Source organism: Anas acuta, chromosome 30 (genome assembly GCF_963932015.1).
Source record: "Anas acuta chromosome 30, bAnaAcu1.1, whole genome shotgun sequence".
Classification (NCBI taxonomy): domain Eukaryota; kingdom Metazoa; phylum Chordata; class Aves; order Anseriformes; family Anatidae; genus Anas; species Anas acuta.
In genome coordinates this window covers 679,596-704,878 of record NC_089008.1, presented here as the reverse complement: position 1 = coordinate 704,878, position 25,283 = coordinate 679,596, and the positions used below count along the sequence as shown (strand labels likewise).

General features: G+C 44.6%; 2 protein-coding genes across 30 annotated transcripts in view; one reads left to right on the top strand and one right to left on the bottom strand.

Moving 5' to 3' along the window:
• LOC137846086 (uncharacterized) overlaps positions 1 to 6,394 on the bottom strand; it is a 31,106-nt gene extending 24,712 nt beyond the window's left edge. For both annotated transcript variants that reach the window (XM_068663755.1, XM_068663756.1), the window contains exons 1-5: positions 6,316 to 6,394; positions 3,939 to 4,105; positions 2,429 to 2,770; positions 1,043 to 1,306; positions 513 to 773 (exon numbers count right to left, since the gene is read on the bottom strand). In XM_068663755.1, coding sequence (XP_068519856.1) covers positions 513 to 773; positions 1,043 to 1,306; positions 2,429 to 2,770; positions 3,939 to 4,005 — 934 coding nt within the window. In that variant the 5' untranslated portion in view covers positions 4,006 to 4,105; positions 6,316 to 6,394. The remainder of the gene's footprint in view (positions 1 to 512; positions 774 to 1,042; positions 1,307 to 2,428; positions 2,771 to 3,938; positions 4,106 to 6,315) is intronic.
• Positions 1 to 25,283, top strand: part of LOC137846083 (uncharacterized) — a 229,167-nt gene that overhangs the window by 187,600 nt on the left and 16,284 nt on the right. The window lies entirely within an intron of this gene.

Below are 25,283 nucleotides of genomic sequence, written 5' to 3'. Positions count from 1 at the left end.
AACGGCCAACTCTCTCAGCACCCTTAAGTGGAACCCAACTGGCCCCATGGACTTGTGACAGTCCAAGTGGAGCAACAGGTCTCTAACTGTTTTCACCTGAACTGTGTGTGTGGGGGGGTTTCTTCCACTCCCTGTCCAAGACTTCCAGATTGGGAGGCTGAGTACCCCAAGGATAAGTGGTGGCTAGTAAAGAAGTCTAGTCTGATGTAAAGAAGGCATTAAGAACCTCAGTCTTTTCCTTATCTTCAGTAGTCATATTCCCCCATGTGTCCAGTTTTCAGCCACAGCCTGGAGGATGGGATGCCATGACCGCAGAGACATTGACTTCATCAAAGTTTTGAGCAGCATACTCCTGAACAAAGTTAACTATGGAGCATTGTTGGAAACCGAGTGAAATAATTCACAGCTTTAGGCCCGTCCTGTTTATTAGTGCAGGTTGATATTAAAAGCAGGTACATTCGCTTCCTCAGAGAACGTCAAAATTCAATAAATGGATCTTAATTGCTGCATACCTGACTGTTGAGCTATGTGTAGACTGGATTCCACATTAGTGGTAAAGAAAGAATGAGATGGTTGTCCACAGGGTATCTCAATGGAACTTTCTGCTGCAAAAACACTGTCCTTCTCCTGTAGAATGCTTGTCTGGGCAGGTGAAGATAGATCTTCTCCTTGGGGATTAACCCACGTGGCTTTGGGCTTTACAAAGGAACCTCTTATTTGGCTCTCGTACATACAAGTGTTTGGCTTTTTCAGAATCATTCCATTCAGGGAACCTGCAACAGAGGCAACTTATCACCACTGAATTGGGCACAACAAAGAAATGCCAACTACGTCATGGGAGAGATCTCACAAAACACCTGCACTTTTGTTGCTATTTCATCTACGATTAAAAAACCCTCTGGCTTTTAAGCATTTCGTATTAAAATACAACAAATATAACAAATGCTTCTCTTTGTTTTCCACTCACAAATGTGTGACTTCCTGCCCAGAAGGGGTCTGATTCCCTCAGCAATGCAGATACAAGTGTTAAAATGTTACCTACCAGTTCGGCTTATCTTTTCTTTGACGAGTGTGACTACACATTTCACATCTACATCATCACAAGGCACTGTCATGATGCTTTGCAATGCAAAAAGATCTCTCTCATTCCATGTTACATAGGTCTCAGCCTCCACGTTTTTATTGCCTCCTCCATAGTTTGTCCAAAGTACTTCAGGCTTTGGATTCCATCCTTTTGACTTACATGTGTAGCGACACATGCCTTCCTCCTGCAGATCCCTTTCCAAAGTTGGCTTATTTCCAAGTGCTATAATGGAATTATTGCAGTAAGGATGAAACATGAGAGTTAAATAAAAATATAAACAAACATATAAGTAACAACAACAAAAACTACAGAAAGATGGCACTTTCTGATTTTTTCTGTTTTGTCTTGTTTCAATTTGTTTGTTAATACACTGCTCTAACTATTCATAGCACATAGAAACAACCGTAATTGATCAGATGAAAGTGGCCATTTAATTTGATTCCCACAAGGAAATACACTAGCCCAGACGGTGAATGCCAATGAGTATGGAGAATGAAAAGTGATAATAAACTACCTGGGAACTTGCAAAACCAGATGAGCAATCTCCACATGGTTGAGAGTATATATGATACAGGGCTATAAAAAGGGAATGCTCTGAAGAGGAAGAAGAGCAAGGAATTGTTCCCTGTCTTTTCCAATACCAAAATAAGAGACATCAAATCAGACTAGCACATAACAGATTAAAAAAATAAAAAATTGATTTCACACATTCCACTGATCTGTGGAATATATCAATGACATTTTTGTGGATGCTAGTTGTTCACATGCACTCAAACTAAGCTCCTGTCTGACTTGTCCAACAGAACGTCAGACCTGAAAAAGTGCTTTCTGGAAGTATTTCCAGGTTTATATTTGGGACAAGTCTTCTATGATGGGCAATTTCAAATGAGGAGGGAAAAGGGGTCCTTAGTGTATCATTGTGCTCACTGCACATTGGTAAATACCCTCCCTAGTAGCTCTGAATATATATATATATATATGTATATATATATTTCATTTTACAAAGCCAGACTTTCAGTTTACAAAGCTAACTGGAGAAGCTGAATATCGATAATTCCATAGTAGAAAAACATGATAGGTACTCGTACAGATACTCAGCAGTTCCCCATTGCTCGGCTTTCCCACATGACAAGCCACATGGTCTATGCCCTTCAGTACCCTGTCTTCAGATACTCAGAACTGAAGCAAAACTTTCTAGCTATTTCCTGGGTCTCTGTATATTTCCCCAGGAGAAGGTCTCAGCTGTTGTGGAAGGAATAGGCAGAGCCTAAAGAGCCCTGATGGGAATTGAAGTCAGCATGGTAGTAGCAGGTCTCATTTCACTGTGACAGCCTCCCTGCTTACCTGTAACATCAAGGTGAGTAACAGCCTCTTGTGAGCCAGCACTGCCACTCACAGCACAAACATATTCCCCTTCATCGGTTACTTGCACTTGCTGGATAATCAGAAGAAGTGATCTTCTTTCCCAGCGCCCCTTAATCCTGCACCATTCTTCATCCTGGTACTGCTCCACCACCCCACCCAGGCTGGGGGAAGAGCACAGTGGAGTATCCCTTTCCTTTTCCTTTTTGTACCAAATCAAGCCTGTGTTGGAGGGGAGACTGTGTGTCAACTGGCAGGACAGAGTCACTTGCTCGCCAACACATACTACTGAAGGATCAACATTGATGGTGATAGGAACTTCACCTGCAAGGAAAAGGTGGGACCAAATGTATTGTTGTTGTTGTTGTTTTCTGCAAATATATTCTTTCTATTATGGAAGCAATTAGGCAAAAAGTTATGTGTTACTTTAATCCAAAACATAAATCTCAGGTTTAGGCTAGAGTTGTCTAGTCCCCTGCAAAAATGAGGACAGGATCTTTAGTCATTGTTACCACCTCCTCCAGGCACATACATGCTTTAGGATTTCCACATTTCCAGGTTTTTATATACATGGAAGTCATGTTATATGTTCATGGAGAAGAGGGTTATCGGGGGCAGCAATTTATTCAAGAAGACCATAGGTACACCGGTGGGAGGATTGCAAACAAAAGCTCACTGAGATAGGAGCAAGTTACTATAAATGAGCTGCAAGGAGCTAACAATCTGATCAGCCTGAAAGCAATCTGTGTAGGTTCTTGCTCTCCACTGACCTTGGCTGTACTATCTGTGAGAAACTGACCAAGCCTCTTTCATCTGTGTGGTAAGATAATAAACCTATGTTTAGTCCCTGAGATAGCCAACACTCCAGATCAGGACTGTCATGTCTCACCTCATCTGAGATGGCCAATGTTATTCCACACTCGGGATTTGCCAGACATTACGCAGGGTCTACAGTACCTTTATTCCTTCAGGGAATGGGTACATGAATGAAAGTGCAAGTGTGATATCTTAGGAAATTGGCTAGCTGAGCCAAATATTAAGCCATGCATAAGACATGAGCAGAACAACTTGGAGCCAACTCCTGGCCATGCAGTGCCAGGCATGGGATTAAAACAAATGTCCTAAAGGTGACTCATGCAGGGACTGGCATCTCAGACCAGAGTAATTTCAGTCAGGGTTATCCGTCTACACCAAAGTTAGGTTTCAGTAATTGTTTCTGTGAGGGACTTTTCACCCTGAACAACAACCCCTTCATGATCAGCAACTAAAATAGTCCACAAAAAAAAATATGTTTAACTTGGTGGTACTGTCATTTTTCTACAAATGCAGGAAAAAGGGGAAAGGGAAGGTTTTTTTCTTCTGTGTTGCAGCTTCCTCCATGGATCCTGTTTTCTTCATTTCATTACATGTACTGATCTTTCATATAATTCATCATATTTATTTCTATTCTGTAGCTAAAGTGAATTGCTAGATATAGTAAGGATTTTCTTACCTGTAAACCACTTTGAAATTAAAAAACATTTTGGAAGAGCTAAGAACAGGACTGCTCTGAGATTCATTTCTTAGCACACGTTCTGAAAAACTTCCAAAAATATAACGTCGATCAAGTTAACTTGCTAATAATTCTGGAAATGGCTGATGTACTATGAGAAAGAATTCCTGAAATGAATAAAAAAAAAAAAAAAGAAACATAATCTCACTAAAACAGAAACACTTTCTCAAACAAGGCACAGAAATCTTCACTTTTCTTTAGCATATACAGGCTCTATCTGACTGGATAACTTTTGGGGAGGGGAGTCTTGGGAAGAAGAGATGGACCAGTTAGCACAGAAGTTTGGCATCCTGGGTAGAAGTTATTTAGCAGGTCACCATTAGAGTAAGTAGGGTGATAAGTGGAGGTGGCAAACCAGAGGATGCTGTGTATATCGTACGTGGGATATATCCTGCACACTTCCTGATGATATTTTCCTAAGTGAAAAATGTGTGACTTGAACAGAGGCCACATTTTTTGTGTCATGGACCACAGGCCTGTGCCTACCTCTCCCTCCTTGACAGACTTTGGACCTTGTGTCCTGAATAGATTTTGGACTCATATTGGAGTTTGTCTCTAGCCCCGTCTCCATCTTGCTCCTGACTGTACCCCTTAAACGGATCCTGCAACTGATTCATCACTTTGCCTTGTGTAGGGCTGCTGATGGACTCCACCAGTAGCACCTGGCTCTGCCTGCTGTCTTCAGACCCTGTGGAATTGTTGGGTTATTTGGACAAAGGGGGAATTGTGCTTCCACAGCTCATAGTTCTCTGTATCTGAGGGAACTGCTGTCCATCAGTTTCCTAACTATCCCTTTTATGGGGCATAGTAACTTTCAACTTAAAACTTATTTTTATGTCAGGCCAGGAGTGGAGGATGCCCTCTATCAGCCCTCTACTTACATTGCTGGGCTCTCATTCAACGTATGCAAGAGCACCTGCTCTTGTGTTCTTTTTAGGAAACTGGGCTGTATTTCAATACTTCCCCACCTACTTTGTTTGTACAGTGGTATGTCACATCCTGGTGCAAGAGGTGCAATGTAAGAACACATCCTGAAAGTGGACATGACATCCTGCTTTCACTTTGTAACAGACTAGCATGTGTAGTCTATACATAACTGAGAGAGGGAATGATGGTCTGGTCTGGTTCTCCCATAACCTCCTTAGAAACTTCTCCAGGGTCCCATCTCAGAAGACTTCAGACAATAAATGCATTCCACAGAGTTGCAGAGTTGCAAGACAGGACCTCATTTGTGCATACAGTTCTAGACTGTTGTGACTTAACTACCACCAGGCACTCCTTTTTTTTTTTTTCTTTTTTCTTTTTTCTTTTTTTCACTTCCTCTCATAGCCTTTCAAAATCAATCAGCCTGTGTCTCCCAGCATACCCCATTCCTTATCTGTGTGTGTGTGTTACCTTGCACCTGCAAGCCATCATAATTCCAAAAGGCTTTTACTCTTGTCCTTGACCACTGTGAACCACTGAAGTGTAGTAAAAGAGGGCAATGAAACTGAGTGTTGTAAGGAAGCACCTGGGGAATATATCGTGGCTTCATGAGTCCAGCATTTGCTCAAAATACGCAGAGTATAAGAGGGAGGCAATTCAACTACAGTGCAGGAAAACACAAGATACTGTTCTATTCACTCAAAAGTGAGGTTAGAGAATAATGAGTCCCCATGTAAGTCACCTCCCTTTTCTTTTCCAACCAACAAAGTTGTGACAAGCTGCTTGTTACAAAAGATAAACTGCATATGAAAATGCACATTAATCCACATTCTGATTGCAAATTTGCACTTACAAGCTCTTTCCATAATACCCCATTTGAAGGACAGAGTATTAACATCTATGTCTAAATCATTCAAGAATAAAAAAGTATGAAAACAGCAAAATATGTATCTGTCATTCCATATCTTTGCACATTTCTACTGCAATCCTTAATTCCTTGTTATGATAAATGTTTACACTTATATTATGAACATTTTAACAGATTTTTACCATTCCAAAGCATAGTATGTTACGTTTTCAATCATTCACATCAGAACACTACATATGTTTACAAAGTAGTAGTTCAATTAAATAAAATAATTTAAACTACAATATAAATCTCAAAACAATACATGATTAACTTATATAAATACTCAGAGGTTTAGTTATCAAAACACTTTCGTTAATAACACTAAGATATCTTCTACTATATTTCTTATCATTATAATAATCCCAAGATATATCTTGTGAAGTAGTAAAGAGAATATACTTGAACAAAACAGCATCTATAATATATTATTTTGCTGTTTTAATTGTGCTTCTTTTTTAGCCTTTAAAAGTCTCGTGCTCTTACCTATCAGCAGAAACTTCTCGACCGCCCATTACTAAAAAATTCAGGAAGAAAAGAGATGACTCATGTTCCAGGATGAAGTAGGAGGAGCAATTCTGCACTAATGGGAAAAGGACAATAAATGCCTCTCACTTGCTGCTAGAAATAAAATCTAGAAGACTAGTATAACATGACAGGTAATTGTAGAAGAATAAAAAAATCTTCCTTTCTGTGTGTATTGGGTGTCTGTGGCAAGGATTTAGTAGCTGGGGGGCTGCAGGGGTGATCTCTTTGGGAAAAAGTGAAGGGCTGCCCCCATGTTGAGCACAGCTGGGTACAGCAGTCTTCAAAATGGACCCACTGCTGGAGAAAGATGAATCAATCAGTCAAGCTGGTGGCACCTCTGGGAAAATATATTTAAGAAAGGACAAAATGCTGTATGACAGGTAGGAATGAAGAAACTAAATGAGAGAAACTGCTCTGTAGACAGCAAGGTCATCAAAGAAGGAGGGGGAGGAGGTGTTCCATGCCCCAGAGCAGAGATTTCCACTGCAGCCTATAGGGAGGACTACAGTGGAGCAGGTACCGCACTGCAGTTTGTGAAGAGGACCATAGTGGAGCAGGTGTCCCTTCAGCCTGTGGACGACCACACCAGAATAGATATCCACACTGAAGGGGACAGATACCTAGATCATTCGTGAAAACATTTAAGACTACTGGCCCTAAAATTGAGCCCTGCGGAACCCCATTAATAGCTGTCCACCAGTTTGATGTTACCCTATTTACTATAATGCTTTGAGCCCAACCCATCAGCCAATTGCTCATACACCTGGACATTTTGTCCAGAAGGGTCCTTTGGGAGATAATATCTAAAGCTTTGCTTAGAAAAAAAATACATAAAATGGCATCCCTTGGTCAACTATATGGGTAACCTTGTCATAAAAGAAAATTAAATTAATTAAATAGGTCTCTCCCCTCATGAATCTTTGTTGCCTATGACCAATGATTGTGTCATCATTCAATTTTTTTTTCAGTAACTCCCAGAATAATCTTCTCTATAATTTTAATAGGCACTGAAGTGAGACTGACGGGCCTGTAATTACCAGGGTCTTCTATCTTGTCCTTCTTGAAAATTTGAACAATGTTTTCCAGCTGCTAATCAACTGGGACCTTTCCAGATTCACAAGACAAATAGACAAATAATTGAGAGAGGTTTTGTAATGACATCAGCAAGCTCTTTGAATACCCTAGGATGAATCCCATCAGGACATATAGACTTACACACATTCATCTGGAGCAGAAAATCCAACAGAAGCTTAGTACTGGCTGGAAGTTTATCATTTTCACAGTCATGGTCCTCCAATTCAAAGCACCTGGGGCACCAGTGCTCATCATCAATCTTGAAGACAGATATGAAGAAGGCATTAAATGTCTCTGTTTTGTCTATGTCCCTCTTTGTGAGGTGAACATCCTCACAGGTAATGGACAAATGTTTACTCTGGTCCTCCTTCTGCTGTTAATATATATATATATTTAAAAACCTTTTCTTATCGCTCACAGTACTGGTCAGCTTCAACTCTAACTGAGCCTTGGCTGTATTAATTTTCTCCTTAGAACTGCAAACAGAATCTCTGTAGTCCTTCCATGTCACCTGTCCACGCTTCTAGTGGTCATGCGCTTTCTTTTTCTACCTAAGCTGTAGAAGAAGATACCTGCCCTGCCAAGATGACTTTCTGCCCTGCCTGATTAAATTTTGAGATTTTGGAATTGTCTGTTTCTGTGCTTTTAAGAGGTGGTCCTTCAAAAGTGACTAGCACTGTTGGACCTTGATGTCATCAAAACCAGTTTCACAGGGAATGTTACTAACCAGTTCCCCGAGCAGCCTGAAGTCTGCTCTCCCCTAATCCATTGAAGTTTTGGTGGCAATTTCTTCCTATCAGCAAAGATTTTAAACTCAACTACTTCATGGTCACTGTGGCCAAGATGCCCTCCAATTTCCAATTCACCCATGAGAAAAGGAGCATCAGATCTAGGAGGGCACCTATACCAGTCAGTACTAGTCTTCTGACCAATCAAGGTAAAAAGGACATTTCAGTTCTTTTTTTTTTTTTTTTTTTTTTTTTTTTTGGGGGGGGTGGGGAGCTTTATTTATTTATGGGGAAGGGAAGCACTCTGGTTAATGAGTTCAAGTGAACACTACTTATTCTGGAGAAGAATGGGAAAAAAAAAAAAAAAAAAAAAAAAAACAAACAGTGAAGGGCTTCCTCTGTTTCTTCTCATGTGAACAGACCAGGTGGATTACTTCCTGTTATAAAGATCTTTATAAAGGGAGGAAAGTAACTCTGAACTTACCAAGAGAAATCCAGACTTGATTTTGGACAGCTATTCAGCTACAGGGAGCTGATGAAAGAGAGACCCTGAACAGGATGGCTGATGGGGGTAAGTAAGGGAGGAAACTGAACATTTGAACATCATATCACTTCATCTGTTGGATCATGTCTTGTATCCAGAGGTTTATTCAAGAATAAACCTGAATTTGTGAACTTGCCTTCTTATCTAGATTCAGGGAATCTTCACATATTAGTGTTGTTGTTTTTTTTTTTGAGAAATCTAGTCATGTATTCAACTCCCTTATGATGAAAATGGAGAGTTTATTATACCTGTATTCTCTTTGACTAGCTGAAATATTAAGCATTTTAGTAATTCCTATCATTCTGAGCTCTATTAATTGCATTTTCTGTGTTCATTGGGCTGGGAAAAAACAGGGAATTCAGCCCCTTCTACCACATCTGTAGTGTTTTCAGAACGATATGCATAAAATCTTAGTCAGATATTATCTTTCTACTTCTTATTTTCAATATACATATGTGTTTCTAATAACTTCCAATAACCACAAGGTTACCAATTGTTAATTGTGATTTGTTACTTACTCTTAGGAAAGAATATCAAAGAACACATAATGGCTGAGATTAGATCCAGTCAAGATGAAATGAAGAATTTACTGGATCATAAATTTATAAGTATCCACCAACATCTCAAAACACAATCCCATGATCCTCTTTCAGTGTTGAAAACTCAGATCAAGGCAATTGCCAGCAGTTTGACATCCCTTAGAGAAAACCTTGGCCACGGGTTTGAAATGCAACAAGTTCTAGTAGGCAAGCAGCAAATGAATAGAGACTAGATGAATCACACAAAATATCACCTAGAAACACAAACTAGAAGAAAAGAACAAATAAGCAATCCAATCTCACCTAAAACAAAACAATTCTTCAGGTGCATTTAGATAAATTTCCTTTTGCTACTAGTACTCTAACCCTCACAAAACTGCACACACCCAGAAATGTGTTCCCCTCACCAGGCATCTATGTTCCTCTTTCCCATCAGCCTGTGAAAGTCCTGAAAGAGTAGCTTCCTGTAAAGCCTGTTCTATGAAGCAGCATGCAATCAGAATCCCTTTACTATTATTCTGCTATCTGCCTCATGCAGAGTGATCTAGTGAAGGAAGTTGTCCCATAGGGTACAGATGACAGCCAGGAATGCAGAAGTAATGAGACACTAAGTAGAACTCGTGAAACCAAACCTGTCTAGATAGAGTTAATTTCCTTCCTAGTAGCTGGTATGGTGTTCTTTTAGTTGTTGCTGAGCAGTGCTTAGACTAAGTCAAGGAATTCTTGGCTTTTCATACTGCCCTGCCCATGAGGAGACTGGGGATGCACAAGAAGATGAAGGGGACAGAATCAAGACAGATGATCCAAAGTAACCAAAAGAATTTTTCATAACATCATGTTGAACAATAAAATCTTAGGGGAGTTTTCCAAGTGGGCTGCTGATGCTTAAGAACTGTTTGAGCATTTGTTTTCTGTATTATTTTCTTTCATTTTTTTTCCTCCTTATTGTTTCCTACTAAACTTTATCTCAGCTTGTGAGTTTTGCAATTCTTTTTCCAGATTCTCTCCCCTGTTTCGCCATTGGGGGGAGGGGGGAGAGGGGGGAGTGAGCAAACAGTTGTGTGGTACTTAGCTCTCTGCTGGGTTAAACCACAACACAAGTTAATATTTCATAAAATTCACAAGAAAAGGCCATAAAAAAATAATCCAAGAAATTGTGATAAGACTTTAAAATGACTTTTGTACTTTAAATAGCTTATCAAGAGGAGATATGATATGGCAATAAAGTAGATTTCAGGTAGGGCTATAAAACCTTACTAATGGGAACTCTTGTCAGTGTCAGAGGAGGACAAACTTCTTGGAGTGCTAGTGATAGGACAAGAAGGTATGGCCTCAAGTTGTACCAGAGGAGGTTCAGGTTGGAAATTAGGAGACACTCCTTCTCAGAAAGAATAGTTAGGCTTTGGAACAGGTTGCCCAGGGATATGGTGGAGTCACTGTCCTTAAGGGTATTTAAGGAAAGGTTGGACATCGTGCTTAGGGACATGGTTTAGTGGGTGATATTGGTGATAGGGGCTGGTTGGACCAGATGATCTTGGAAGTCATTTCCAACCTTAATGATTATATGATTCTTTGATTCTGTTATTTAGAGAAAAATTCTAGAACATGGTTGCTGGCATGCTACTACTAGAAATCACTATTTCATGGGCAAGACAATGTTTCTTAAACCTGATTCCCAACTTATTCTGAATCTAAAAGGTCCCATTCACCACTTAATGTCCTACAATGTTCTGTAAAGGAAACAATAGAAAAAGGCAGATATGGCTTGATCTGGCCTACAGAAGCATCCCTAAAAATGTACAATAAAGGGATTCCTTTACAATAAATTGTCTCCTACTGTGAAATCAGCAGGGTAATCCATTCCTGAAAGTACAGCTGTCTTTCTGCTAGGGACCAGCCTTCACCATGTAGGATCCATTCATATGTTATCTGTACCAGAGGCATATCGAAGATAACTCCAACCACACACATCATGTATGTCCTGCAACCTTTCTTCCTCAGATTACTTGGAGGCATTCATTAAAGAAAGGCACAATGCTAAATCTTATACAAGGTTGAGATTTCGAAGGGTGATAAAAACTCTTCTGCCTGTTGTTATAAGTTGCCCCCTTAATTAATTTTCAGAGAGCATTGCATTAATAATAGAAAGGAATTTATTGAGTAAGCAACAGCAAGCAAAACAGCGCTGGGCAGCTGGGGAGTCTCGGCTCCACCAACGGCACGCACCTCACCCCCGCCAGGGTCCCTTTTTATATCTTGGTAATTCCAGGATTACGCAGCACATCCTGGTATATTCTGTGACTGCGCGCACTGTTGCTAGGGGGTCATCTCTGTCCCTCTGGTGGTCGTGAAGATGAAGGCCGTAGTCTTCTTCAGCGTTGTGGTTCAACTTCTTTTTTTTATATTTGGTCATGTTGGCCCAGCGTGAGACAGGAAGGCAGGATGTTGATACACTAGTTTAGCAACTTATCAGGAGATGGTTACATGAGCTTTGCAGCAGTGTCTTTAAACAAAAGAGGCAACTGAGATGCAGAAGGAGAGAAGGGGGGGGGGGGAGGTTCTCTTTTTTGTTACATTAAGCAAAAGAATTTTCATAGTGTCTAGCCAAGCATTATACAGCTCCTTACTTCAGCAGGGAGTTTTCACAACTCCCGTTCCTCAAACAGAACTCCTTGTTTTTACAAAAGACAATGAACAAACATTGATTGTGTATTACACCTGTTAGTGAAAGGCCTAGTGCAACATTTTTTTAAAGCCCTCTTTCCTGTAACTGTATAAAGTCCAAGGGCACTGAAGGCTGCCTGTAACTGTGCCATCATACTGCAAGTGAAAGCCAGCCAGTTCAGAAGAGACACAGATGAGATGAAGTTTCTCTGAAGGTACGTTAACACATTTTTGTATATATCTACAGTCATTCTTTAAGAATGTATCACTCTATTGTACTGTTGCTAGGAAAAAATCTGTGAAAGCATAGTGTTCCAGGTTACCTTCATTATTTCGAAAAGAAAATAAACAAATAAGGAAGCAGCTCAAAGGAATAGAGTTTTTGTTAATCGTATAAAAGCATGATATTTTTAATATAATATATATATTATATATGTATGTAATTATATATAAATACATATTTCAACCAATAGGATTTCAAGACATTTTGAAATTCAGGTTTGAGAAATGTATTGTTCTGGGGTGAAAAAAAAGACAACCAGAAGTACACACAGTTGCTATCATAAGTTGTTTAGCCATGAGAAAAAGTAAGATATGGCAAGTCTTATCTGCAAAATCAATGAGGAGAACAATTCTTTGCTCCATTTCTCACAAGGGATTTCTCCCTCCAAGTGCCAGTTCAGCTGGTAGAAAAGTTTCACTTGCTCAGGGTGGGTGCTCTGGTTGCTGAAGAAGGAATACTGCGCTTAAAACTGTGTTTCCATAAAGTTCCTTTCAGGTCTTTTTCTCAGCTGTTTGTGGTAATTTCTGTTGCTCTCAGAAGTACTGAGATGGGAAGCATCTTTCCTCTGTGGTGCTCTTTCCCAGCATGGTAACTTTGGGCATTTATTTCCCTGAGAGAGGAGGACGTATGTCTCCAGGCCTGGGACTTAAAGATTCACTGCTAGGACTGAGCACCCTTCCACAGGGGCTGAATCACTTGGAGTTCATAGATGCACAGGGTGTCCTTCCTGGGACAACATGCAGAAGTTTATATGCTCAAGCAAGCAGAGCCACTACCTCACCTATAGGGTGCAGTTCACATCTCTACCTGGCTGTCTGGCATCTTTTGGGATCCCCTTGGTTACTGGAGACTTCCTTATGGGCTTGGCAGGTCTGAGTCAGTACTTAGTGAGACCCGGGCCCTCAAGCGGCAACTGCTGGAGAAGAGCAGGGACAGATGATGAAGGGCATCAACAACATCTCCCAGACACCAGAAATCCAGATAGTTAAGCTAGTGGTGTTACACAACCCAGAATAGGATTCCCTTCCAAGGAACGCATTCCCACTTCAAACACCAATACTGGTATAAACGGTAGACAAGCATTTCAGCAGCCAAGGCTGTGGTGATCTACATGTGTGCTGTTCAGTTTAGCTTGCATTTTAGAGGAGAGCTAGTCAGCTCAGCCAAAGGTGTACAGTGAGGGATGTAGATCAGCTTGAAGTAGGCACAGTAGGACTCTGGGGGCTCCTCTTCAGGGTTCCTCTTCCGCCCTTTGACAAAACCACACTTGTGGGCTGCTGCCTTGTGTCTTATGTGTTTGCTCATATGCATACATTGTACATTTCCATCACTTGTTCTTTATATCAAGGAAGCTTCTGCAATTGCATCCTGTGGGACTGTACTGTCCTCTGGCACTGGCTTTCTTTAAAATTTGCCTTCCCATTTGATACTGTAACTGGGTGGAGTACAATGCTGCCTTTACTGTGTAGCAAATGGATGTTATGACAAATAAGTGGTGTATTTTAGGAAATGTCTCACAGAATCCACAGTTCCTGCGTCCCCTGCAGGTTGCATGGATACCACAAAGTATGTATCAGGAATTCAGAGCTCAGACATGACACTAAGGCACACACAAATACATTCACATTCACAAACATATGTATGTATCTTTTCTCACTGTTAGCACCTCCACTTTCTCAATGCCTTTAGCACGTTCAAGGCAGTGACTCTGCTGACACCTAACAGTCCTTCCTGTAATTCACTAACTCCTGGACAAAATCCTTCTCGTTTTCATCATTGCACTTTCCAAAGAAAGCTAAAGAGAAAACAAGCAGACAGCAACAGGAAAGATGACTGGGAGAGGGATGAAGAGCAGAGCACAGCAATCAGGTGTGCCATGAGCAGGACTCCTCCACAGTAACAAACAGATCCCTATTTCTCCCTTCAGAATGATTGGTCAGAATGATCTTAAGAGCACCTCCTTAGCTTGTTGCTCTGAGTCTCCAATGGCAGATACCTTTCTCCTTTGACTGTGTAGGATAATGTATTGGTTTTATTTGGGAAGGCTTTGGTGGGGCTGGGGGTGGCAGTGGATGCAGGGGTGGCCTCTGAGGAATCAGACCAGTGTCTCTGCCTTGTGTAAGACAGACCCGGTTCCAGCCAGTTCCACATAATGGAAGCTGAAGGCCATGAAGAGGATTCATGGTGGAGCAGTTTTGGAAGGACTGCATTGTTTGCAAGGGACCCCACACTGAAGTGGAACACTGTGTGGAAAAAGAATCAATGGAAATAAAGTCTATGGACTGACCAACCCCCCATTCCCATTCCTGTGCTCTAAGGTGCAGGCAGGCAGGCTACGATTTGGTTGCCATCACTGAAACATGGTGGGACCACTCTCATGACTGGAGGGCTGCAATGTTTGACTATAGGCTCTTCAGAAGGGACAGGCAGCACTGAAGGGGTGGTGGTGTGGCTCTCTATATCAGAGAAAGTTTTGATGTCATGGAGCTTGAGGCTGGGAATGATAAGGTTGAGTCCCTATGGGTTAGGATCAGCGGGAAGGCCAACAAAGGAAGCACACTGTTGGGGGTCTGCTATAGACTGCCAAACCAGGATGAGGGGATGGATGGGGAATTCTACAGGCAGCTGGCAGAAGTTGCAAAATCTTCAGTGTTTGTTCTCCTGGGGGGCTTCAACTTCCCAGACATATCCTGGAAGCACAACACAGCCCAGAGAAAGCAGTCTAGGAGGGTTTCTGGAGAGCGTGGAAGATAGCTTCCTGATGCAGCTGGTTAATGAGCCTTCCAGGGGAGGTGCCCCACTACATCTTCTGTTCATAAACAGAGGACTGGTAGGAGATGCGGTGGTCGGCAGCTGAACAGAGATTTGTGGCTTGAGCTTAGGAGAAAAAAGAGGGTTTATAATCTTTGGAAAAGAGGGCAGGCTAGTCAGGAGGACTATAAGGATGTTGCGAGGCAGTGCAGGTACAAAATTAGAAAGACCAAAGCTCATCTGGAGCTCAGTCTGGCTACTGCCATTAAAGACAACAAAAAATGTTTTTACAAATACATCAACACAAAAAGGAGGACTAAGGAGAATCTCCATCCTTACTGGATGCAGGGTGGAACATAGTTACAAAAGATGAGAAAAAGGCTGTGGTGCTTAATGCCTTCTTTGCCTCAGTCTTCAGCAGCAAAACCAGTTGCTCTCTGGATACCCAGTACCCTGAACTGGTGGAAGGGGATGGGGAGCAGAATGTGGCCCTCACTATCCATGAGGAAATGGTTGCCAACCTGCTAAGGCACTTGGATATGTGCAAGTCAATGGGGACAGAAAGGATCCAACCAAGGATACTGAGAGAACTGGCACAGGAGCTGGCCAAGCCACTATCCATCATTTATGAGCAGTCCTAGCTATCAGGGGAAGTCCCAGTTGACTGGCGGCTGGCTAGCAAACGTTACGCACATCTATAAGAAGGGCCAGAGGGCAGACCCAGGAGACTATAGGCCTGTCAGTTTGACCTCAGTACAAGGGAAGCTCATGGAGCAGATTATCTTGAGTGTCATCACATGGCACTTACAGGGGAACCAGGTGATCAGGCCTAGTCAGCACGGGTTTATGAAAGGCAGGTCCTGCTTGATCTCCTTCTATGATAAAGTGACACTCTGGGTGGATGAGGGAAAGGCTGTGGATGTGGTCTACCTTGACTTCAGTAAGGCTTTTGACACCGTTCCCCACAACATTATCCTCAAGAAACCGGCTGCTCATGCCTTGGACTGGCGTACGCTTCATTGGGTTAAAATATGGCTGGATAACCGGGCCCAAAGAGTTGTGGTGAATGGAGTCAAATCCAGCTGGAGGCCAGTCACTAGTGGAGTCCCCCAGGGCTCAGTACTGGGGCCAGTCCTCTTTAATATCTTTATTGATGATCTGGATGAGGGGATTGAGTGCATCCTCAGTAAGTTTGTCTGCCATCTGACACCAAGTTAGATGTGTCTGCCGATCTGCTTGAGGGTAGGACTCTGCAAGGGTAGGAAGGCTCTGCAGGAGAATCTGAAAAGGCTGGACCGATGGGCTGAGGCCTACTGTATGAAATTAAACAAGGCCAAGTGTCAGGTCCTGCACCTGGGGCGCAATAACCCCAAGCAGAGCTACAGGCTGGGAGATGAGTGGTTGGAAAGCTGCCTGGAAGAGAAGGACCTGGGAGTGATGGTGGCTAGTCGGCTGAATATGAGCCAGCAGTGTGCTCAGGTGGCCAAGAAGGCCAACAGCATCCTGGCTTGCATAAGAAACAGTGTGACCAGCAGGGCTAGGGAGGTGATCGTCCCCTTGTACTCAGCTCTGGTGAGGTCGCATCTTGAGTACTGTGTTCAGTTTTGGGCCCCTCACTACAAGGACATGGAGGTGCTGGTACAAGTCCAGAGAAGGTCTACAAAGCTGGTGAGGGGTCTGGAGAACAAGTCTTATGAGGAGTGGCTGAGGGAGCTGGGCTTGTTCAGGCTGGAGAACAGGAGGCTCAGGGGTGAGCCTATTGCTCTCTATAGGTACATTAAAGGAGGCTGTAGAAAGGTGGGGGTTTGTCTATTCTCCCATGTGCCTGGTAACAGGACGATGGGGAATGGGTGAAAGTTGTGCCAGCGGTGTTTTAGGTTGGATATTAGAAAGAACTTCTTTACTGAGAGGGTTGTTAGGCATTGAATGGGCTGCCCAGGGAGGTGGTGGAGTCACCATCCCTGGAGGTCTTTAAAAGACGTTTAGATGTTGAACTTAGTGAAATGGTTTAGTGGAGGACTTGTTAGTGTTACACTTGTAAGTGACGGGAAGACACTAGATTATACCTAGGTTCTATGGTTTATTTTTTCAGGCTTCACCCTTAAAGGAGAACAATCCTTCCAACAGGAAAGACAAATGCATTCCGATGAGGGAGAACAGGAGCACTACTCCAAGCTGACCAAGGGGGAAGGAAATCCTGAAAGTCTGCAAAGAGGTAACTAGGAGTGACAGAGTACCCATCTCTACAATGCTGAGTCCTCACCCTGACGGTAGCCCTGCTCCTTATGTCAGGGCTGCTTGCCATCTCCACAGAGATTTCTTTGCAGTCTACAAGGGGAGGGAAGGGTCGGTAAGGGAGGCGGGGAGGGGAAGTCCTCTTCTCACAGTTCTGCAGGTCCTCTTTTCCTCTTCCCATACTACCTGTAGCTAGAACAATGTGCTACCACCTTCGCCACACACAACCAAGTACAAACACAAGCACAAGCACACAGACACAAAAACTGTCACGTGTTGGAGAATTCCTCAGTTTCCTTTCATTTGCAATTGGGATTAACACTGGCCAGCTCTCAGATGCCTGTGGGCTTGACCCATGGCAGCAGGACTAGAGATGCACACCTGACCTCTCCTCTCTTGGAAAAGTTCAGCACCCACTCAACAGAAGCCCAGAGACATCTGCTCATACCTCAGGGTAGACGCTGGATTCAGCAGCAGACACTGCTAGAGACCTTCCAAGGTCCTTCCCACCCTGAACAACTATGTCACTTGGTGAAAAAGGCAAAAACATAAGTCCCAATCCAAGGCTGGACAAATGCAACAAACTCCTCCAGAACCTTCCAGGGCATGAAGTCAAGATGCTTTTTGCCTGCTGAGAGGAGATGGGAGAAAGCAGAGCAATCCCTGTATGGGTTGGGAGGAGTGGAAGGTTCAGAATGTGCTCCCTGAAATCCTCCCAGAAAAGACTATGGGATGTAGCATTTGGGCTGTGGGGCAGTTTAGATGGGCTCTGGGGCAGTTTAGACAGCCTCATGGCCCTGAGAGCATGAGTGGGGCTCCACAGCAGGATACATTGGTGCAAACCCACAGTGCTCCTATCAGGCCCTTGGTTCACAGGACACCATGATTTTTGTGCTGCCTACGTGATGTGTTCTTTTCCAAAAGCTGTGCATATCATTTCTTCTACTTCCTCAGGGAAAGATCTTTGCTAAATTTCCTCTGTTCTGTCTTTTCATATGAATACAATGCCCAGGAGGCAAGAAAATATCTTCGAGTCTCCAAGACCTTAGAATGGATTTTGAGCGTTCAAGTAAATATGCAGGATCCCATTCCTCTTGCTCATGGTCCTCCTTGGGAGAATCTTGGATTGGAGAGAAGTGACCCCCTGTGGAGGTCTACTCCACTGAGCAAGCTTCAACAGAATGCTTCCACATCAGACCAGAAGGCATGGCCATCAGGAAAGGTGGATTTGTTGCCAGGGCCACACCTCTTTAACATCAGGCATGTCCTTCTCCATCAGAGAGCATTGCTGTTGTTGGGAGCAGAAGGCTTTCAAACAATGGGCTCAAAGGAAGATGCTGCTGATGGGGGAGGAGGTGAAGGGGTGAACAGGTCGTTGTTAGATTTCCCTCCACTGCTGTACGGTAAGGGTGGACATTCATACCTACAGTGCTGTACAGTAAGCAATGGATATTCTTCACCTCAACTCTCATGTGGGTGGCAGCTTTGCAGCTCCTCAGCTGGAAGTGCCAGGTGGAAATAAGACAACTCCCCATGCACCTAGGAGCCTGGCTTCATGCATGCTGTGTGGAGGCAAAGGGAAGTGGAGGGGCTGGGACAAGTGCTCTTGTCTTGGGATGAATTAGAAGGGCAGTGTTGGGTCAGTTCCTCTCCCTCCTACGGTCCCATCTTACCTCGTGGGGCTCCACAGCCTATTCTTCAGAGCTGGGAAGGTGTCCAGTACATTGAACTTTCTCAGAAAAGATATCTTCATAAGGGCTTCTCAAGACATTTCCACCTCTTTGGCTACACTCTGGGAGAGGTCACGTCTCCCCTGTCCAATGCAAATAGCACCAGCTCTGTGGGCACAGAGGGCTCGGGCATTCTCAGCCCCCTCCTGGCTGTATTTTTGCACTTGCTGCACCTTCTTGGCTGGCAGCTGGTGTGAGGCACTTCCAGATACGTGGGACCTGTGGAGGTCTGTCATGCTAAAGATCGACCTCAGCCTTGTGAAACCATTGACTTGGAAAGAGCACAGTAAGCCTTCCCTATCAGCTGTTCCGAGCACACAACTGCATCCCCCCTTGGTGTTCAGCTTCCTGTGGGCATGAGCCAGGAATGACCATGAACCTGGAGAACACCCATGGGAGGATGACAGACCCTCAGAGAAGGACTACCTGTGAAAAAGGAACACCAAAGGCAAGGAAGAGCTCTAGCTCCTGAAGGCATAACAGGTGAAAGACAAGTGTCAGATATTCCTGGACACCAGCAGAAGCTTCCTAACAATGGGCAAATTATTTGGTAGCCTTGGCACAGATGCCAAGGTGAATTTGACTCTTCGCTTTGTCTCTTTCACCGTCCCACATAATGTGCCTCCCAAAGGCCTGGAATAATTTACTTATTGTGCGCTGCAAACCCATGCAGATCTCTTGGGCAGCATGTGGTGTCTTTAAGGAGGGTGTCTATAATAACACTCTGCAAGGCTAGGCCAGCCGTCAGACCAGCTGCCCGACTGCATTCAATCCCATCCTCCCTGGCATGGAGGGCAAGTTTTTTCCTGCCTTTGTCCACCCCAGGAGACCTGCCTCCAAAGTCACACTCTTATCTCAAGGATGACCTAGTATTACTGAGACCTGCATCCTCACTCACGGCCATTGCTTTTGTTTGAAAACACTTGTTAGTTTGTGTGGTGATTTTTGTTTATTTGTTTGTTTTCGTTCCTTGTAGTTTCACACCGTGGACAGTAGATGCTTCTGGCTGTGGATAAGGAACCTAGGTTCTATGGTTTCTTTTTTTCAGGCGTCACCCTTAAAAGAGCACAATCCTTCCAACGAGGAAGACAAATGCATTCCGATGAGGGAGAACAGGAGCACTACTCCAAGCTGACCAAGGGGGAAGGAAATCCTGAAAGTCTGCAAAGAGGTAACTAGGAGTGACAGAGTACCCATCTCTACAATGCTGAGTCCTCACCCTGACGGTAGCCCTGCTCCTTATGTCAGGGCTACTTGCCATCTCCACAGAGATTTCTTTGCAGTCTACAAGGGGAGGGAAGGGTCGGTAAGGGAGGCGGGGAGGGGAAGTCCTCTTCTCACAGTTCTGCAGGTCCTCTTTTCCTCTTCCCATACTACCTGTAGCTAGAACAATGTGCTACCACCTTCGCCACACACAACCAAGTACAAACACAAGCACAAGCACACAGACACAAAAACTGTCACGTGTTGGAGAATTCCTCAGTTTCCTTTCATTTGCAATTGGGATTAACACTGGCCAGCTCTCAGATGCCTGTGGGCTTGACCCATGGCAGCAGGACTAGAGATGCACACCTGACCTCTCCTCTCTTGGAAAAGTTCAGCACCCACTCAACAGAAGCCCAGAGACATCTGCTCATACCTCAGGGTAGACGCTGGATTCAGCAGCAGACACTGCTAGAGACCTTCCAAGGTCCTTCCCACCCTGAACAACTATGTCACTTGGTGAAAAAGGCAAAAACATAAGTCCCAATCCAAGGCTGGACAAATGCAACAAACTCCTCCAGAACCTTCCAGGGCATGAAGTCAAGATGCTTTTTGCCTGCTGAGAGGAGATGGGAGAAAGCAGAGCAATCCCTGTATGGGTTGGGAGGAGTGGAAGGTTCAGAATGTGCTCCCTGAAATCCTCCCAGAAAAGACTATGGGATGTAGCATTTGGGCTGTGGGGCAGTTTAGATGGGCTCTGGGGCAGTTTAGACAGCCTCATGGCCCTGAGAGCATGAGTGGGGCTCCACAGCAGGATACATTGGTGCAAACCCACAGTGCTCCTATCAGGCCCTTGGTTCACAGGACACCATGATTTTTGTGCTGCCTACGTGATGTGTTCTTTTCCAAAAGCTGTGCATATCATTTCTTCTACTTCCTCAGGGAAAGATCTTTGCTAAATTTCCTCTGTTCTGTCTTTTCATATGAATACAATGCCCAGGAGGCAAGAAAATATCTTCGAGTCTCCAAGACCTTAGAATGGATTTTGAGCGTTCAAGTAAATATGCAGGATCCCATTCCTCTTGCTCATGGTCCTCCTTGGGAGAATCTTGGATTGGAGAGAAGTGACCCCCTGTGGAGGTCTACTCCACTGAGCAAGCTTCAACAGAATGCTTCCACATCAGACCAGAAGGCATGGCCATCAGGAAAGGTGGATTTGTTGCCAGGGCCACACCTCTTTAACATCAGGCATGTCCTTCTCCATCAGAGAGCATTGCTGTTGTTGGGAGCAGAAGGCTTTCAAACAATGGGCTCAAAGGAAGATGCTGCTGATGGGGGAGGAGGTGAAGGGGTGAACAGGTCGTTGTTAGATTTCCCTCCACTGCTGTACGGTAAGGGTGGACATTCATACCTACAGTGCTGTACAGTAAGCAATGGATATTCTTCACCTCAACTCTCATGTGGGTGGCAGCTTTGCAGCTCCTCAGCTGGAAGTGCCAGGTGGAAATAAGACAACTCCCCATGCACCTAGGAGCCTGGCTTCATGCATGCTGTGTGGAGGCAAAGGGAAGTGGAGGGGCTGGGACAAGTGCTCTTGTCTTGGGATGAATTAGAAGGGCAGTGTTGGGTCAGTTCCTCTCCCTCCTACGGTCCCATCTTACCTCGTGGGGCTCCACAGCCTATTCTTCAGAGCTGGGAAGGTGTCCAGTACATTGAACTTTCTCAGAAAAGATATCTTCATAAGGGCTTCTCAAGACATTTCCACCTCTTTGGCTACACTCTGGGAGAGGTCACGTCTCCCCTGTCCAATGCAAATAGCACCAGCTCTGTGGGCACAGAGGGCTCGGGCATTCTCAGCCCCCTCCTGGCTGTATTTTTGCACTTGCTGCACCTTCTTGGCTGGCAGCTGGTGTGAGGCACTGCCAGATACGTGGGACCTTTGGAGGTCTGTCATGCTAAAGATCGACCTCAGCCTTGTGAAACCATTGACTTGGAAAGAGCACAGTAAGCCTTCCCTATCAGCTGTTCCGAGCACACAACTGCATCCCCCCTTGGTGTTCAGCTTCCTGTGGGCATGAGCCAGGAATGACCATGAACCTGGAGAACACCCATGGGAGGATGACAGACCCTCAGAGAAGGACTACCTGTGAAAAAGGAACACCAAAGGCAAGGAAGAGCTCTAGCTCCTGAAGGCATAACAGGTGAAAGACAAGTGTCAGATATTCCTGGACACCAGCAGAAGCTGCCTAACAATGGGCAAATTATTTGGTAGCCTTGGCACAGATGCCAAGGTGAATTTGACTCTTCGCTTTGTCTCTTTCACCGTCCCACATAATGTGCCTCCCAAAGGCCTGGAATAATTTACTTATTGTGCGCTGCAAACCCATGCAGATCTCTTGGGCAGCATGTGGTGTCTTTAAGGAGGGTGTCTATAATAACACTCTGCAAGGCTAGGCCAGCCGTCAGACCAGCTGCCCGACTGCATTCAATCCCATCCTCCCTGGCATGGAGGGCAAGTTTTTTCCTGCCTTTGTCCACCCCAGGAGACCTGCCTCCAAAGTCACACTCTTATCTCAAGGATGACCTAGTATTACTGAGACCTGCATCCTCACTCACGGCCATTGCTTTTGTTTGAAAACACTTGTTAGTTTGTGTGGTGATTTTTGTTTATTTGTTTGTTTTCGTTCCTTGTAGTTTCACACCGTGGACAGTAGATGCTTCTGGCTGTGGATAAGGAACCTAGGTTCTATGGTTTCTTTTTTTCAGGCGTCACCCTTAAAAGAGCACAATCCTTCCAACGAGGAAGACAAATGCATTCCGATGAGGGAGAACAGGAGCACTACTCCAAGCTGACCAAGGGGGAAGGAAATCCTGAAAGTCTGCAAAGAGGTAACTAGGAGTGACAGAGTACCCATCTCTACAATGCTGAGTCCTCACCCTGACGGTAGCCCTGCTCCTTATGTCAGGGCTACTTGCCATCTCCACAGAGATTTCTTTGCAGTCTACAAGGGGAGGGAAGGGTCGGTAAGGGAGGCGGGGAGGGGAAGTCCTCTTCTCACAGTTCTGCAGGTCCTCTTTTCCTCTTCCCATACTACCTGTAGCTAGAACAATGTGCTACCACCTTCGCCACACACAACCAAGTACAAACACAAGCACAAGCACACAGACACAAAAACTGTCACGTGTTGGAGAATTCCTCAGTTTCCTTTCATTTGCAATTGGGATTAACACTGGCCAGCTCTCAGATGCCTGTGGGCTTGACCCATGACAGCAGGACTAGAGATGCACACCTGACCTCTCCTCTCTTGGAAAAGTTCAGCACCCACTCAACAGAAGCCCAGAGACATCTGCTCATACCTCAGGGTAGACGCTGGATTCAGCAGCAGACACTGCTAGAGACCTTCCAAGGTCCTTCCCACCCTGAACAACTATGTCACTTGGTGAAAAAGGCAAAAACATAAGTCCCAATCCAAGGCTGGACAAATGCAACAAACTCCTCCAGAACCTTCCAGGGCATGAAGTCAAGATGCTTTTTGCCTGCTGAGAGGAGATGGGAGAAAGCAGAGCAATCCCTGTATGGGTTGGGAGGAGTGGAAGGTTCAGAATGTGCTCCCTGAAATCCTCCCAGAAAAGACTATGGGATGTAGCATTTGGGCTGTGGGGCAGTTTAGATGGGCTCTGGGGCAGTTTAGACAGCCTCATGGCCCTGAGAGCATGAGTGGGGCTCCACAGCAGGATACATTGGTGCAAACCCACAGTGCTCCTATCAGGCCCTTGGTTCACAGGACACCATGATTTTTGTGCTGCCTACGTGATGTGTTCTTTTCCAAAAGCTGTGCATATCATTTCTTCTACTTCCTCAGGGAAAGATCTTTGCTAAATTTCCTCTGTTCTGTCTTTTCATATGAATACAATGCCCAGGAGGCAAGAAAATATCTTCGAGTCTCCAAGACCTTAGAATGGATTTTGAGCGTTCAAGTAAATATGCAGGATCCCATTCCTCTTGCTCATGGTCCTCCTTGGGAGAATCTTGGATTGGAGAGAAGTGACCCCCTGTGGAGGTCTACTCCACTGAGCAAGCTTCAACAGAATGCTTCCACATCAGACCAGAAGGCATGGCCATCAGGAAAGGTGGATTTGTTGCCAGGGCCACACCTCTTTAACATCAGGCATGTCCTTCTCCATCAGAGAGCATTGCTGTTGTTGGGAGCAGAAGGCTTTCAAACAATGGGCTCAAAGGAAGATGCTGCTGATGGGGGAGGAGGTGAAGGGGTGAACAGGTCGTTGTTAGATTTCCCTCCACTGCTGTACGGTAAGGGTGGACATTCATACCTACAGTGCTGTACAGTAAGCAATGGATATTCTTCACCTCAACTCTCATGTGGGTGGCAGCTTTGCAGCTCCTCAGCTGGAAGTGCCAGGTGGAAATAAGACAACTCCCCATGCACCTAGGAGCCTGGCTTCATGCATGCTGTGTGGAGGCAAAGGGAAGTGGAGGGGCTGGGACAAGTGCTCTTGTCTTGGGATGAATTAGAAGGGCAGTGTTGGGTCAGTTCCTCTCCCTCCTACGGTCCCATCTTACCTCGTGGAGCTCCACAGCCTATTCTTCAGAGCTGGGAAGGTGTCCAGTACATTGAACTTTCTCAGAAAAGATATCTTCATAAGGGCTTCTCAAGACATTTCCACCTCTTTGGCTACACTCTGGGAGAGGTCACGTCTCCCCTGTCCAATGCAAATAGCACCAGCTCTGTGGGCACAGAGGGCTCGGGCATTCTCAGCCCCCTCCTGGCTGTATTTTTGCACTTGCTGCACCTTCTTGGCTGGCAGCTGGTGTGAGGCACTTCCAGATACGTGGGACCTGTGGAGGTCTGTCATGCTAAAGATCGACCTCAGCCTTGTGAAACCATTGACTTGGAAAGAGCACAGTAAGCCTTCCCTATCAGCTGTTCCGAGCACACAACTGCATCCCCCCTTGGTGTTCAGCTTCCTGTGGGCATGAGCCAGGAATGACCATGAACCTGGAGAACACCCATGGGAGGATGACAGACCCTCAGAGAAGGACTACCTGTGAAAAAGGAACACCAAAGGCAAGGAAGAGCTCTAGCTCCTGAAGGCATAACAGGTGAAAGACAAGTGTCAGATATTCCTGGACACCAGCAGAAGCTTCCTAACAAT